This window comes from Helianthus annuus, chromosome 11 (genome assembly GCF_002127325.2).
Source record: "Helianthus annuus cultivar XRQ/B chromosome 11, HanXRQr2.0-SUNRISE, whole genome shotgun sequence".
Taxonomy (NCBI): Eukaryota; Viridiplantae; Streptophyta; class Magnoliopsida; order Asterales; family Asteraceae; genus Helianthus; species Helianthus annuus.
Genome location: NC_035443.2, coordinates 15,067,092 through 15,083,751, shown reverse-complemented (window position 1 = coordinate 15,083,751; position 16,660 = coordinate 15,067,092). Strand labels below are relative to the sequence as shown.

General features: G+C 39.9%; 1 protein-coding gene and 1 non-coding gene across 2 annotated transcripts; one reads left to right on the top strand and one right to left on the bottom strand.

Moving 5' to 3' along the window:
* Positions 1-1,917: 1,917 nt before the first annotated feature.
* LOC110887857 lies at positions 1,918-2,874 on the bottom strand. The gene has a single exon (XM_022135422.1). The coding sequence runs from the start codon at positions 2,872-2,874 to the stop codon at positions 1,918-1,920; it is 957 nt and encodes a 318-aa protein (XP_021991114.1).
* Positions 2,875-15,110: 12,236 nt separating this feature from the next.
* LOC118484527 lies at positions 15,111-15,217 on the top strand. The gene has a single exon (XR_004873637.1). It is a non-coding gene; the product is annotated as a small nucleolar RNA R71 (small nucleolar RNA).
* Positions 15,218-16,660: the final 1,443 nt, after the last annotated feature.

Genomic DNA, 16,660 nt, shown 5'->3' with positions numbered 1-16,660 from the left:
CTTGTTTAAGGCTAAAATGAGTATTAACTTCTGATCAGACTTATCTAATACTCATGATAAATGATTATTCGGCTAAGTGGGAGAATGTAAGATTAAATATTTTATTTATATATTTAATCTAGTAGCCATCATTATCATTTATATAATATGGATCAAAATATATTAAAACCTATAATAAATTAGTTGGTAATTGTTAATGGGCCAGATTACCCTAATTAACTAATTGGGTTTCCCCTTGGGTGTATATAAGGAGATTACTAGAGAGGGATTAGGGTTAGACCCTCATAACATCACACTAAAATCGCCCCTCCTCTATCTCCATTACTACGAGTTCTTCAACCCTAAAGAACTCGGTACTACCATCAAGAAGATACATCCTAAAGGGGAACCAAACCAATCTGACGAACATGACGTCTACTTCCCTCTCTGGTGTGGTGACTGGTTAATCAGGTACACACCTCTTATTTTATTGTTCATGATTGAATTTACATCATTAGGGTTTATGTTTTACCCATGTTCTTATGATATAATCAACATTTTTTTAAATAATTCTATTTAACCATCAAAATATGTGTTTGATATCGGGACACTTTGAAAGCAAAGTTAATAAACCTGATACATAAAAATAGTTTAAATGTTCTAGATAGTGTTTTAAGAACTGCAATTCGATACATGTATTTATATGAAACTTTTGTATTACCAACTAAACCATCTAGTTGGTGATCAAAATGCAGTTCTTCTTGTTTACGAAAAAAACATAAGGACTGCCACTTTTTTTTTAAGTTACTTTCTTGGAATCTTAAACTATGAATGTTTGTAAGTGTACCAACTAGCGTACGGTTGGTGTATTATACCTTACTTATGTTTAATACTCTACGTTCGGGTAATTAAAATTCGAGGAGCAACGGCTTATATGGGTAGCCATCATGGATTACTAATACCTGTTTGTCTTCTTGAACATAGCAAAACATACACCCACCACCAAGGCTCTAACTTTAAGTTATGCTAAAAACAAACAAAATAAGAGATAACTCTCTGTAGCAATTATACATAGTTAACAACAAAGTATTTATTCTCACAAAAACACATCATCAATACCATGTATTCGATCGACCTAAACAGACATTATCTTAATTCCGAAACGAGTCAAAAGTAATCAAGTTTAGCTAAATTGCAAGTTTCTGGTGGCCTTTTTAGATTTATAATTCTAGTTAGGTAAACTGCCACAAAATAGAAATGAACATTACACATTCACCTGATCTTTGTAACCAACTTTTCATTTTTGCAACCAAATTTAATTCTTTGATTAGAAATGGGAAAAATAATATTAGATTCCATCGTAGTACTCAACGCAATGAACCAAAGCTAAGAGGCAAGCTGCTAGAAGACGAAGGAGGTTGCGAGATGGGGGGTGTGGTGATCGAAGTTGACGAGCTAGTAGAAGACGAAGACCTGGGGAGATAGATGGTTGCTCACCTATAACTTGTGCTTAAGAGGATGTGAATAACGCCTCTTTTGCAAATCATCAAACTTTTGTGGCGAATTTACAAACCCATAATATTTCCCTGTAGAAACCGACATACGTACTTTTAGTGTATATTATAATCGATTTCCATGTAATTAATATAAAGCAATGAATGATTAATACTTCTTGAATACCTTGATTTGCGATGTTGTTTTTTTTTCCTTTCCCTAAAATCTTTGCACGCTACATTAAAGAAACATAAAATTCAATCATCAGGTGCACTTTAAGTTTTTTTTTTTTTTGAATAGCAAGATGGAGCCTTTTATTAATCAAACTTCAAAACCAAACTGGAATCATAGCAAGGAGCTATAATATCCAGATATACAAAACTCAGACAAATTTGAAAGAAAACAAAACACAGTAGCAGATCATTTACATTTGGTCAGATTCATTTACCAAGAAAAGTAAAGCCAATTCTCCCATGATTCCAGACGCACCTTTGTTCTTTGTTTCATCCAATGATACGATTCTTCCTTTATCTCTTCAATCATTCTGTATATCTCACCGACTCTTGATCTGAATATTTTTTCATTTCTATTTTTCCAAATCACCCAAGTTGTTAACAGGAAAATTGCGTGTACCGCTTTCTTCTTCGCCTTCGTCCAGTTACATTCATTCAGCAGGCCGAAAACCTCGCCAAGTGTGTCAGGTTTGACTGTCGTATGCACTTTAACCCACATGTTTACTTGTTCCCAGACGTTCTCCACTACCTTGCATTTAACAAGGACGTGGTCCGGTGTTTCTTCTTCATTGCCACACACTCTACACGTTCCGCTCGGCACCGGGACTCCTCTTTCTCTTAGTTTTGTGGCTGTCGGAATTTTGCCTTTTATTGCTCTCCATACAAACATACTGCACTTCTGTGTTGCCCAATTGTTCCAGAAAAATTCATCCGCTGTTTCATTTAAGTTTATGTTTCGTGACAAAGTGCTTCTTACCGCTTTTACCGAGAAATCTTGAATCTCTTCCCCGTTCCATATCCAATAGTCGCTTTTTTCCGATAGTCTCACTTGATTCAGTATTCCCAGCAATTCCTCCATTTGTTGTCTTTCATTATCCGTACTTGGTGTTCTATGCCATGCCCAATCCCATAAGACTCCACCGTTAAGTCTCGTGTAACTTTCCTGAACTTTTGCTCTTTTCTCCTTTGCGAGTTGATAAACGAGAGGGAATTTTTCCTTTAAAGGCTTGTCTCCATACCACGTGTCTGCCCAAAATAAAGTTTTGTCGCCTATACCAATTTTACTTATAAGGCTTTTTTCAATATCCACCCCTCTTTTGGTCAAATCCTTCTTTGTTTCTACTATTGTTTTCCATATACCTGTCTGATCTTTTTTCAGAGGAACCATAGTAATTCGTCTCTTATTTTTATGGATGGCGTGAATGACTTTTACCCATAAATGGTGCGGTTCCATTTTTAGTCGCCGCCACCATTTGACGAGTAAAGCCAAATTTAGGTCTCTAATACTACCCACACCGAGACCGCCAAACTTTTTGGCCGCTACAATTTTTTCCCACTTGACCCACCTCATCTTTTTTGTTCGAGTTACACCCTCCCCATAGGAATTCCCTTCTAATCCCTTCTAATACTTTTATAACGGACAACGGGCATTTATATAAAGATAAGTAATAGTTCGGTAAACTTCCAAGGACTGCTTTTAACAATACGACACGTCCGGCAAAAGACAATAATTTGGCTTTCCAATTCGATAACCTTCTATTAAAGGTATCAATAACTTCCTTCCAATTATGAACACGGTTCATATTTGCCCCGACCTTTAGCCCCAAATACGTGAACGGAAACCTTCCCGGTTTGAAGCCGAGAGCTTCCGCCTTCATTATAACCTCATCCTCCCCCACTCCGACACCGAAAAGTTGACTTTTTTTCAGATTTATTTTTAAACCGGAAACAAGGTGGTAGCATCTTAGAATCCTTTTCAAATTATTGATACTTTCTCCCTCCCATTCGCCAACGAAAATCGAGTCATCCGCGAATAATAAGTGTGTAACAACTAAGTTCTCCCTCGTTAGTTTCACTCCCGAGAAGATACCTTCTGTTTCAGCCTTTGTCAGCATTACATGTAACGCTTCCATCGCTACAATAAAAAGGAAGGGGGAAAGTGGGTCTCCTTGCCTAAGCCCTCTTTTATATTGAAATTCACCCGTTGGTGCCCCATTTACAAGGATGGATCCCCTCCCAGTGAACAAAATTCCCATTACCCAGTTTTTCCATTTTGGTGGAAAACCCATATGCGATAAAATGGAAATTAGGAATTTCCAATTTAGCGTATCATATGCCTTTTCAATGTCCGCTTTAAAAACAAAAATATCTTTTTTAACTTTCTTTGCCCAACCCACAATTTCATTTATTATCAACGGACCATCTATTATGTTCCTTCCTGATATAAAGGCTGACTGTGAGCTAGAAACTACACTATTAATAACTTTCTTCAAACGATTTGCCAGAACTTTTGATATAATTTTATTGACTACCCCCACTAAAGAGATGGGGGCGGAAATCGGAAAAAACCATTGGGTCGGTTACCTTTGGGATGAGTGCTATAAAGGATGAACTGCAAGAGTGGTGTATGGATCCATGGTTGAAAAATTGCATCATCATGTCCATTATACCTGGTTTCAGCTCCTCCCAATAATCTTTTATAAGTGAGAACGTTATCCTGTCAGGTCCTGGAGCTTTATCTCCCCCACATTCCCATATTGCATTCCTTACTTCATCTTCTTTGAAGTGTTCTATGAGGCCATTTCTTTCTCCTTCTGTTAATATACTAAACCCTTGCATTCCCATCCTTGGTCTTGACAATACCGGTTCTTCGAATTTTTCTTTAAAGGCTGCTCTAAACTTCTCCTTTATAGCATTTGCATCTGATATCCATTCGTCATCTATCCATAATCCGTTAACCCGGTTTCGTACCTTATGACTATTTACTATTGCATGAAAAAAATTCGTGTTTTCATCCCCCAACTCGATCCACTTTATCCGTGATTTCTGCATAAAATCTTTTGCCTTCACCTTGTGCCATTCTTTTATAATTCTTTTGTGATTTTGCGAGGATTCTATCTCTTGTTCCGTAAGGCTCCTATTTTCCGCTTCCATCTCCAATTTTTCTACATTTTCAGTAGCTACTGCCATCAGCTCCTCTTCTTTTGCTTTCTCTTGGTTACGCCATGTTTTTAATTCGTCTCTTATTGCTTTAAACTTCACTGCCAAAATTTCGTCCTTAAACTTGGACTCACATCTCTTTTCCAACCCTTTTTTAACTGTAATGTCGTAACCCGGAGCCTTCGACCAATTATTAAAAACTCGGAACGGAATTGGTCCGAAGTTGTTTGCGGCTGTTATTAACACTAGTGGGCTGTGATCCGATACTTCTCTGTTTAATGCTATCAGCTTTGCTTCCGGCCATCTTGTCATAAATTCGTCACATACTAAAACACGATCTATTTTACTCAGATTCTTCCCATCCCCTGACATAAAAGTGTATTTCTTTTCGCCCATGTTATATTCTTGTAACCCCGCGTTCCTTATAAAATTGTTAAAACATAGTGCACCCCCAGCATCGAATTGCGAGTTAAACCGATCTTCGGGGAAACGTACCTCGTTGAAGTCACCTAAAAAGATCCATTGACCTTGGCTTGATTGTTTTAGCATCAGTAACTCGTTCCACAGTTGTCTTCTACTGCTCTGTGTCGTAGGAGCATAAACACTAACAACGGTTAAATCCACTTGTTCCCCCATTATCCGTCCTCTAATTAGTATGAAATTTTGACCTACAACTTCAGAGTGTTTTTTAAAAATTCTAGGGTTCCATATTGATAACAAACCACCTGACCTTCCTTCGGCATTCACTTTAATATAATCAAAAGCTGAATTATCCCAGAACCTTTTTGTCACTCTATCCGGTAATCAAAAGTGCACTTTAAGTAGTAGATTAAAATTTCAGTTATGAACAAACCGCACGATATAAAGTTTTTTTCGTGTAACAAGCCGTGTTCTTAGGCTACATGGTATGGGGTTCGTCCCCCATCCGTCTTGGACCGGCGCCGGTGTCAACACCGTGCCCCCCCCCCCCCCCCGTCCCGGCTTCTCCGTCGCTTTGTCGCCGTTTGAGACGGTCCAAAAAGTGGGCCCGCATTTATGAAGGTGACCGTTAATAAAAAAAAAACAAAAATTCCATTTTTTGAGAAAAAACAAACGGTCATATTTAAAAAATATATATATTTACATTCAATTTTCACTTTCAACCACAAAATTAACCCCTCAATTTCATCTCTCTCTCACATAATTTTTATAAACCTTCTTCCACTATTATAAACCTTCTTCCACTATTATAAACCTTCTTACACTCTTTCATGGATCCCTTCAACAACCCGGACAACCCGAACAACCCGAACAATCCCAACAATTCGACCCAACCTAATGTTTTCTCGGTTCCGGGATATTATCCGACGTTAACCGAACCAATTCTCGCAATATTCATCAAATGCGTTTGCTTCATTCCAACACTCGCCAAACCAATTCGCTCAATTCTCCCAAAATCAAGCCCTTCAACAAATGATGATGCGGGGTGCTTATATTTTGCCACCCGTTCAACCTCAACCGATCCCCACACCACCCGTTCAACCTCAACCGATCCCGACCCAACCCGAACCCGAAGACGATGTGGAGATTGTTCCCGAAACCCAACCGCCTAAAGGAAAAGGAAAACGAAACAAAGGCAAGCAAGTGTGTTGATACATGATGTGGACGTGACTCGACTCGACGCGACTCGGCTTGAATTACGACATTCCTCCGTCGTGTGTTTGAAGACTACAAGCGGGCCAAGATGCCTAAAAGGACTTGAATTAGTCCTTGGGCTGAATAAAGAACAACAATCAAGTGCTTTGGGCTTAAACAGTTAGCGGATCAATAGAAACAAGTCATGGGCTTCATCTTTGGCGAAACATCTCTTGGGCCCAAGCCCAAGTTTGGCGAAACAGATGGATCTTGGCGAAACAAGTCTGTTTCGTCAAACATGATTCAATTTCGTCAATTGTTAATGTGTTTCCTCAAGGTTCTGGTTCGCCAAGCTGTGTTTCGCCAAGCCAGTTCAGTTTCGTTGTGTCTGTGACTATAAATAGTCTGTCTGTGGATAAGAAATGTGAGAGAACACAGAGAGCACACAGAGAGCAAATACACACACACGAGAGTTTGAGAGAGTTTATAGAATACATCTGTAAACATTGAGCTTGTAACCGAACCTTTCATTCGTATTAATACAGAGGTGTTAATCGATGAATATTGCGTGTCGTGTTTTTTGCGTGTTCTATCTCGGTTTGCCTTTCCGGTTGGATTCCGCACAACCGAGTTGGTTCGTACACAAGGATTAGGCGACTAGATCCTCCTAGCCGGACCTACAAGTGGTATCAGAGCTTTGGCTCTTCTCCTTGTTAAAACCGAGTGTTTTCGGGTGTTTTCCGGGTGTTTGAAGTTCTTATTTTTCTTGAAAAATCTGGTCATATCTTCAAATATCTTGTGTTTTTGCTTTATGTTTTGTTAAAAACCTTGTTATTGTTCATGCTCACATGTTAGTTTTTGGTTTTTATTAAACATTTTAGCAAAATCCCGTTTTCGGATAGTTTCGGGTCACCGGAAAACTCATAGTTTTACCGGAAAATTCAGTGTGTTCTTGCGACATTCAAATTGTTCTTCAAAATATTACACTTTTTGATCTTGATAATTGAAACTTGAAAGTGTTTGTGTGTTGGAAACTGGTATTTGATTAAAATATTAGAATCCATACTCAGTTGGTGAAACAAACATACTTTGAGCTGAAAGTAGTGTCTGTGTGTCAGGATAAGGGTTGAAAAGTTTACCAACCCACTGCAGCTTTTTCGACGAAACTGATCTTGTCGAAACAAAATAGTTGATGAAATAGGATAATTGACGAAACAAAATTGTGTTTCGTCAAAATATCAATTTGGTGAAAGTAATTCCATTTCGTCAACCTGTGGGCCTAGTAACTTCTGTTTCGCCAAATTACCTTGTGGGAGTTCCATTTCGTTGACTCTTGGGTTCTTAATTTGTTTAGTGACTATTTGGGCTTGTTGTGTGAGTAGGCCTGTTTCGCCGAGCTTCAAGCCCAAAAGGAATTGACTATTTGTTTCGTCAAGATCAAAGGCCCACAAAAAGACCATATTACTTCCTTGTTTCGCCGAGAACAAAAAGACAAAAAGGATTTCATGGAGAGAACTGGCAGAACCAGCTTGGAAAGCAAGAAAGACACCAAGTATGGGTTTGATAAACAAGCAGTGAAGTGCTTCAACTGTGGTGAACGGGGTCACTTCAAAAGGGAATGTACAAGGCCAGCACAGCATGGGAACCAGAATCCCTTCAGAAATCAAGGCAACCAGCAGGACCAGAACAGGAACACTGAGCGCATGTTGATACCGGTCAACAACCAAAGCCAAGCGGGATCATCAAATGCCAACCAGGCTCTTGTGGTTCAGGTAGATGAAGGTTGCGATTGGTCAATTCAGTTGAGTGGTGATGCTCCAGATAGAACAACATGTTTTGCTGAAGTTGTGAAGGAGTTAACTCACGCCAGTGGTGGAGAATCTTCCGCCAATGGTGGTGAATCTTCTGAGGATGAAGACTCTTCGGGTTATAGCAGGAGTTCAGATGAAGAATCCTCAAGTTCAGGCGATGATCATGTGGGTGAGACATCTAGTGCGTCGGCTGATGCAGATATTGATGAGCTTTTGGAGGAAGCTGCAGCAGGAACGAACAGAAGACCTATTTTGGTGGATCAGGCTGCTTATTCTTCGTCTTCTCTCCATTCAGCCTTTATGGTGAATGTCGACAGTTCATCAAGTCAGGTATGTGTCGATGAACCCACTGCTATTAATTGTGATAATTGTGATAGTTTGACTGTTAAGTGTGCTGAGTTAGAAGAAAACATGTCTGAGTTGCAAGGCAAACATGATGCTTTACAAGCTAGTTTGTTTGACTTGCAAGACAAACATGCTTCTTTGAATGCCAAGTGGTGTGACTTGCAAAGCAAACACGAGGCTTTGCAAGAGAAGTATGATGTGACATTCATCCACAACCAGAAGCTAACCGTGGATCTTTCTAAGTGCACTGAAGCCAACATGTTTTATGAAAACCATGAAAAGGATTTTAAGTCGGTAATTGAGAAATTAAAGAAAGATAAAACCGAGTTAACAAAAATGGTTTCCAGAAAACAAACTGATATTAATTTGTATATATCTCGCCTTGAGATAATGCAAAAGGAGATGGCTTGTGTGAAAACCGAAAGTGAGGCGATCCAGCTTAAGCTAGACAGTTATTTGAGCTCTAGCTATGTGTTGGATCACATCATTGACGTTCAGAAAGAAAAGCGGGATGTCACATGCATAGGCTACAAGAAATGTCCACCACCAGTGAGACACAATTATGATGCAATGCCTGACGAGGAAGATAGAACTTTCTTTGAACCATCTGTTCCTCTAGATGTGAAGGAATTTGCTACAGGACTCGGATACAAGAAAGAAGTATCATCAGATTCAGATGTATCAGCAGATACGTGTGAGTCTTCTACTGAACTGAATCAGGATCCTCCAGATATCATTGAGGATGCTGATTCTTCTGATGATGAATCCGATGATACTAATGTAGCAAAGTCTGATGCGGAAATCAAAGAAGAGGACATACCTCTTGAGAATCATATTCTCTGTGATCCTCCTGCAAAACCCGCTAAGACTGTTGCAATCAAGTCCTCATCTGCAGAAGAGTCGGAGAGTGTGAATTTGCTGTACACTCTTGTTGGTGATGATAAAATCTACTCTGACAAAGATTTTCCTATTAAGAATGTTAATCAATCTTTAATAAGTAAAGTCTTTGAAAATTCGACAAGTAAGTTTTTGGGAAAGACAGGACCACATGTTACAGTTACACAGTGTCCTCCTATTCCAAAGGCCGAAATTCGAAAACAATATGGCAATCATAAATTACCAACAGAGAAAAGGCAGCCAAATCATACCAAACCTAAAGGAAAATCAGCGACTCAGGGTCAGAAGAAACAGACCCAAAAGAAAAACAAGAATGTGAACTTTGTGAAATCTAAGGGAACGGACAAAATTAAAACTTTTGAGAACAAATCTAACTTAGATTTTGTTAAACAAGCAACAGTGTTGAAAAGAAATGAACCAGACTGTTCAAAACCTAGTACCTCGGGATCACAAAGTTCATCATCGGCAAGACGATCACATGATACTTCGGGGATTGTTGAACGAAGATCATGTTTTGAATGTGGTACAATTGGACATATAATTCGAAATTGTCCATATCTTCATAAGTTGAAAGCAAAGGTTGATGATTCCCGTGAACAAAATCATGCCGCCCAAGAGAATGGAAAAGGCAAACAGGGCGAAAACAAGAAAAAGGTTAGGAAGATAAACTTCGTGAAATCAAGAGTGATGCGTGTTAGTGTATATATGTTTTTAGATATATATTTAAGCCCTTTTTACACTTTTAGCCAAGTTTTAAATTTATAAAACACGATATTTACTAACACTAAACACACATATGGGCAAGTGCACCCATCGTGGACGTAGTATAGTGTTGGTAAGATACCGAGGTCGTCCAAGGACACAAGAGCTTTTAATACCGGTTTATCCTCAACGTCTAATCAAATCAAAAAGGTTAGAAAAATGTTTTAAACTAAGAAAAATAAAAACTAACTAAAATGCTGAAAATAAAAATAAAATAAAAACAGATAGACAAGATGAATCACTTGGATCCGACACGTGTATTAGTATAACCTTTGATTATTTTCGCACTTTTGCACTTGTTTAAGAGATTATCTTAGTTATTGTAGTAGGCCCCTCTTTTGAAGGCGACGTTACCCTCAACCCAGTAGTTTGAGTCAGCAAGGATACAATCCTAAAGGGTCGGATTATTGAAAGATAATGAATTAAGTTATTAATGCAAATTATGGTAGGCCCCGCTTCTGGCGGTGACGTTACCCTCGGCTAAGTAGTCTGAGTCAGCAGGGATACAGTCCTAAATAGCCGGGTTATAGTATTAATAGTAGTTAACTTATGAGGGGGTCAAAGAGTTTGGATCCCCGCCATCCAATACCTATGGGCATTGAAGGAGATCCTACTAAATTTGACCCAGGTCCCAAGCAGGACCTCTAAACGCTGAACAAGGGCAAGACCCTTACCAAACCGTTCCCTTAACCCCCGACCAGGTAGCCAACATACCTCCATATAGACCGTGGAGATATGAATGGTGAAAATCTTTTATTTTATATAGACAGTAAAATAACGCCAAGACACCACGGACAAACGATAAGGAAAGATCACCTTCAACATAAGTAACTAGTTATTAAAGTCATTAATACAAAACCAAATAAAAAGTGCAAAAGATTAAAAATAAAAAGTATTATACTAAACACTTGTCTTCACCAAGTGATGTAAGAGACTTAGGCAAACATGGCCTTGATTGTCAAGAACTCTTACGATCAATCTTGGATCCCGAGACGACTCACACACTCTACGATGGACAATGGATGATGGTGGTGGATGATGGTGGTGGATGATGGTGTTATGGTGGTGGTGGGTGGTGGATGAGGTGTGAGAGAGGTGGTGTGCCAAGGGATGAGAGAGAATGAAGCCAAGCTCCTCTATTTATAGGCTGAACAGAAGGCTGGACACGGCCCCGTGTCCGCCTGACACTCTCTCTCCTCATTAATTGTAATTGCGAATTACAATTAATGCGCCTGCTGTAATTTCACCACGCCCCCGTGCTCGCTTGACACGGCCCCGTGGTGGGCAATGGAAGCTTCTACTGGTTTGTCTTTTCTGCTGCTTCCTGGGCACGCCCCCGTGTTCGCTGGACACGGGGCGTGTTCAGACTCTGTTTCTTCCTTTTTTGCTTTGGGAGGTGCCGTTGAGGGTCCGGGCAGTCTACTTTTGTTCCTTTTCTTGTATTTATGGTAGAATTAGTGGTCTTTTTGCTTCTTTTGTGATTTTGAGCTCATTTCATCCTGAAAATACAAAAGGAAGACAAAAACACTCTTTTTCCAACATTAGTACTTAAAAAGGGTTAGTTTTATGCCTTAATTGATGTGTTTTATATGTTGCATTTTACACACATCAAATACCCCCACACTTGAACTTTTGCTTGTCCTCAAGCAAAACTCTTTAAATGTGGCTTACACTCCCAAATGGAATAGGTAGAAGAGAAGTTTTTTTTAGCTTGTCCTAGAGTGTCGGGAATCCAAGGTTTTTATAGGTTTTATTTTTAGTTATTTACAATCCTATTCGTTATGATTTATTTTGAACTTTTCACAAGATAAACTACTTATTTGGGCATAACATGCCTTATTAAAATTCCATTTATATACAAGTTCACATACCTCACGGGAGATCACTCAACACTCGGCCGAAGGTGTATATTTAAGTGAATCACTCGAGAGCGGCACGGAACTTACGTCTTCCATAGGCTTGCCAAGCAATCAATCCTCTTCCTTTTTAACTTTTTACCTTTGTAAATATCAAGAGGACTTTTGGGGTGAAGGTTTGGGTTTAAAGGTGGGTGGTTGGTTAGTGGTTAGTTAAAAGGGCGAAAAATCGTAACAAGTGTCGGTTTTCGTAAAATACTTTGTTTTTAGTGACTTATTATTTTTGAAGTATTTCTCCAAACAAGCTTTTGTAGCTTTTGTTTGTTTTTGACTTCAAATAAGATTTTTTTTTTTTTTTTTTGATGTCACATGAAAGGGCAAGTTGACGAAAAACCGAGCTTGTTACTAAAATAAAGGGTGAAAAAAATGAAAAAGGTTTTTGGTGGGTAAAAATGGTTTTTGGGGTAATGAAATGAAAGGTTTAGGCTCAAAGGGGCTATCTAGGGGGATTTTGGGTAGGTAAAAAAAAATGAAAAATAATGGTTTTGAAAGAAAAATAGTTAGTCCTAATGCCTCCATCATTTACTTACTTGGGTTTAAGTTGGTAAGGACTGGGAATGTATCGTTGTGGCAAGTTCTAGATTTGTAAGGACCGAGCGGCTATTCACACAAGAAACGAAAAATGAGCATTTAATCTAAATATGTGTATTTTTATGCTCAATAAAGGCTCAAAACTCACTTTTGTGGGAATGGGTTTTTAAATGTGACCAAGCATATATAATCGAATTTTAAACTAGACTTGTTATGCCGTTTCATAATTTTCTTATGTTGGTTCCTTTTTTATCACGACGCTATCGGTTGTAAACTTGTAAAAATATAACCTTTTTAGAACTTGTTCTTCCCAACTTAAACTAAGACAAGTAAATAAAAAAAATGAAAAAGGTTTTTGAAAAAATTTGGGGTGTTTAGCGGTTCCAATAGAGTTTTGTGTAAGGCTTGTGTTTAGGATTTTGCAAAATTTCAAGGTTTTAGCATCCCCCCCACACTTAAATTACACATTGTCCTCAATGTGTCCAAAAACAATATTTTTGGTTGATTAAAATGTATAAAAGTGTGCTAAAAACAAATATTTATGTTACTGGCACTCTGGACACGGCCCCGTGTTCACCGGGCACGGCCCCGTGGTCAAGTGCCAGTAACAAAAATTTTAGAATTGAAACAGAAGCCTGGACACGGGGGCGTGTCCGCTGAACACGGCCCGTGTCCAGTTACCTGAACTGGGTGATTTTTCTGCAGGGGTTCAGCACGGGGCCGTGTTGGTTGGGCACGGCCCGTGTTAAGCCTTCTGTGATGGAGATTTTTGTCGGGTTGCTCTGTTCTTCATGCATGGTTCCATTTTTTCTCGTTCCCTTTTTCATCCATTACCACCATGAGTGTGTTTTATTCTGCAAAAACTAAAAGATTAAACTAAACTAAGGATAGTTCCGCGGAATGCCTCCGTGGTGCGCCACGTTTATAAGGGTCCTTGGCTAGACCCATTCCCGGTCATATGTCTTCAGAGTGGAGTGCCTTGCTTCCCAAGTTACACCGTCGGAGAGCGGCATCCAAGCTCGAGTCAATAACCTTCATGTAGTTGACCGGGTCGTCGTCCTCTATTCTCTTCCCAACTCCGAACTTCACCTCATCGTCCCCATACCTCAAAGTCAGTGTCCCTTCATTCATGTCTACCACTGCTTGTGCTGTGGCAAGGAAGGGTCTCCCTAGGATAAGGGGGACCTCGGTGTCTTCCTCCATGTCGAGTATGACAAAGTCAACGGGATAAACGAATTTGCTTACCCTTACCAAGACATTTTCGATGACACCTTGTGGGAATTTGACTGATCGGTCAGCGAGTTGTATGCTTATTTTTGTAGGGCTCGTGGTTCCCAAGCCAAGCCTTTTGAACATTGATGAGGGCATGAGGTTAATGCTAGCCCCTAAGTCGGCCAAGGCATTGCGAACGGGTGATTCCCCTATTGAGCATGGAATCGTGAAACTTCCGGGATCGATCTTCTTTTGGGGTAGTTTATTGAGTACGAGGGCAGAGCATTCTTCGCCTAAATTAACTAATTGCAAATTTTCAATTTTCTTTTTATGTGTAAGGAAGTCCCTCATAAATTTAGAGTATTTGGGCATTTGGGTTAGGACTTCGATAAAAGGAATATTGACATGCAATTGTTTTAGCAAACTTTCGAATTTTGCGAATTGCTCATTGGTCTTTTGACGAATTAACCTACCGGGGTACGGAACTCGAGGAGCCTTGATAGGCTCTGGTGATGGGGGAGAGTTCTTTTCCTGCGGATGTGTTGGCGTTGTTTCTTCCGCTGCTGGAGGTACTTCTGCAGGCCCTACGGTGCGGTTTCGTAGTGTGATGAGGTGAACTTGCGCCTTTGGGTTTGTTTCGGTATTGCTAGGTAATGCGCCTTGCGGTCTCTCGGAAAAATTTTGTGCTAGTTGATTTATTTGTTTTTCTATGTTTTGAATGCTAGCTTGTTGATTCCTAAAATTAGATTCTAATTGTAGAAATCTTTCCGAGTTTTTTCTTATCAGTGTCGGAGACGAGGCGAGATATAGTATCTTCGAGCCTTTCTCTTCCACCTTGTTGTTGAGTGAAATTTTGTGACTCATTTCTTGATTGCTGAAAGTTTGTTCGTTGGGTTTGTTGGTTTCTACTATTGCCGGTTTCCCTCCAACCAAGGTTTGGGTGGTTTCGCCATCCTTGGTTGTAGGTTCCCGTTGGAGGACCCGACGGCCTAGGTCTATTATCAATGTAGTTTACCATTTCTTGTTGATCGTCCGTTTCTTTCATGCAACTCCAATTTTCATGTGACCCACCACACCCCTCACAAGCCATAACCGAGACTGTTTTTGTCATTTCTAATTTTTTTATTTTTGAAGAAAGGGCCTCGATTTGGGCTTGTAAAGAGGTGCTTTCGTCGACCTTATGGGCGCCCGGGGCGATAGACTTATTTCCCCGGGGAGTGTGCCATTGAAAATTGGTTTGAGCAATTTCCTCAATTTGATTATATATTTCGTGTGGGCGTCGATTACCTAAAAGTCCCCCGGAGCTAGAATCAAGTGTCTGCCTAGTATGTGGCAACAATCCATTGTAGAAAGTGGATACTTGTTGCCATATTGCGAGGCCGTGATGGGGGCACTTGCGTAATAGCTCCTTGAACCTTTCCCAAGTTTCATATAAGGATTCCCCGTCCTCTTGTGAGTATGTATTAATTTCAGCCATTAATTTAGCAGTTTTAGAAGGAGGGAAATACTTATATAGAAATTTTTGGGCTAGTTCATCCCAGGTGTTTACCGATCCAGCTGGGAGGGTGTTGAGCCAAGCTTTCGCTCGGTCTTTCAGTGAGAATGGAAACATACGGAGGCGGATGGCGTCGTTTGATGCCCCATTGATCCGAAAGGTATCACATATTTCTAAGAAATTAGTTATATGTAGATGGGGATCCTCGTCCGCAAGCCCGTGAAAGGTTGCGGAGTTTTGGAGCATTTGTATCAAGTGCGGTCGAAGTTCGAAGTTATTGGCTTCGACATTCGGGGCATTGATAGCGGCGCCTAGATTACCTACGGTGGGTCGTAAATAATCCATGAGGGTACGTTGGTCCGCCATTGGGGGTGGATCACCCGAAACCTTCTCTTGGTTTTTGGCTTTTAACCTTTTTCTGAGAAAGCGTTCGGGTTCTTCTAATGGTTCCTTTATGTCTTTATTGGAACTGGAGCTCATACACTACGCGAGGTTGGTGTCGGGTTCCAAGTCCTGCAATAAAAACAAAAAAGAATGTCGGTCAGAAGGTTCACCACGGCCCCGTGTTGAGCGAACACGGCCCCGTGGTCGGAAATACAGTGATTGTTTTCCAGATCCCAGTTACTGGAAGTTGGACACGGCCCCGTGTTGCACCGGCACGGCCCCGTGGTCAGCCTTCTGTAACTTGAAAAACAAAAACTGCCAGTAACTTTGCTGAGCACGGCCCGTGTCCGACCAGGCACGGCCCCGTGCTGAGCTCTGCAGAAGCTAAAAATCTAAGAAAAAAATCCTAAAAAATTAAAGAAAAATAAAAATATGATTAGGCCGTTGATTCCTAACTTTCTTAAAATCCTTGTGTCCCCGGCAACGGCGCCAAAAACTTGATGCGTGTTAGTGTATATATGTTTTTAGATATATATTTAAGCCCTTTTTACACTTTTAGCCAAGTTTTAAATTTATAAAACACGATATTTACTAACACTAAACACACATATGGGCAAGTGCACCCATCGTGGACGTAGTATAGTGTTGGTAAGATACCGAGGTCGTCCAAGGACACAAGAGCTTTTAATACCGGTTTATCCTCAACGTCTAATCAAATCAAAAAGGTTAGAAAAATGTTTTAAACTAAGAAAAATAAAAACTAACTAAAATGCTGAAAATAAAAATAAAATAAAAACAGATAGACAAGATGAATCACTTGGATCCGACACGTGTATTAGTATAACCTTTGATTATTTTCGCACTTTTGCACTTGTTTAAGAGATTATCTTAGTTATTGTAGTAGGCCCCTCTTTTGAAGGCGACGTTACCCTCAACCCAGTAGTTTGAGTCAGCAAGGATACAATCCTAAAGGGTCGGATTATTGAAAGATAATGAATTAAGTTATTAATGCAAATTATGGTAGGCCCCGCTTCTGGCGGTGACGTT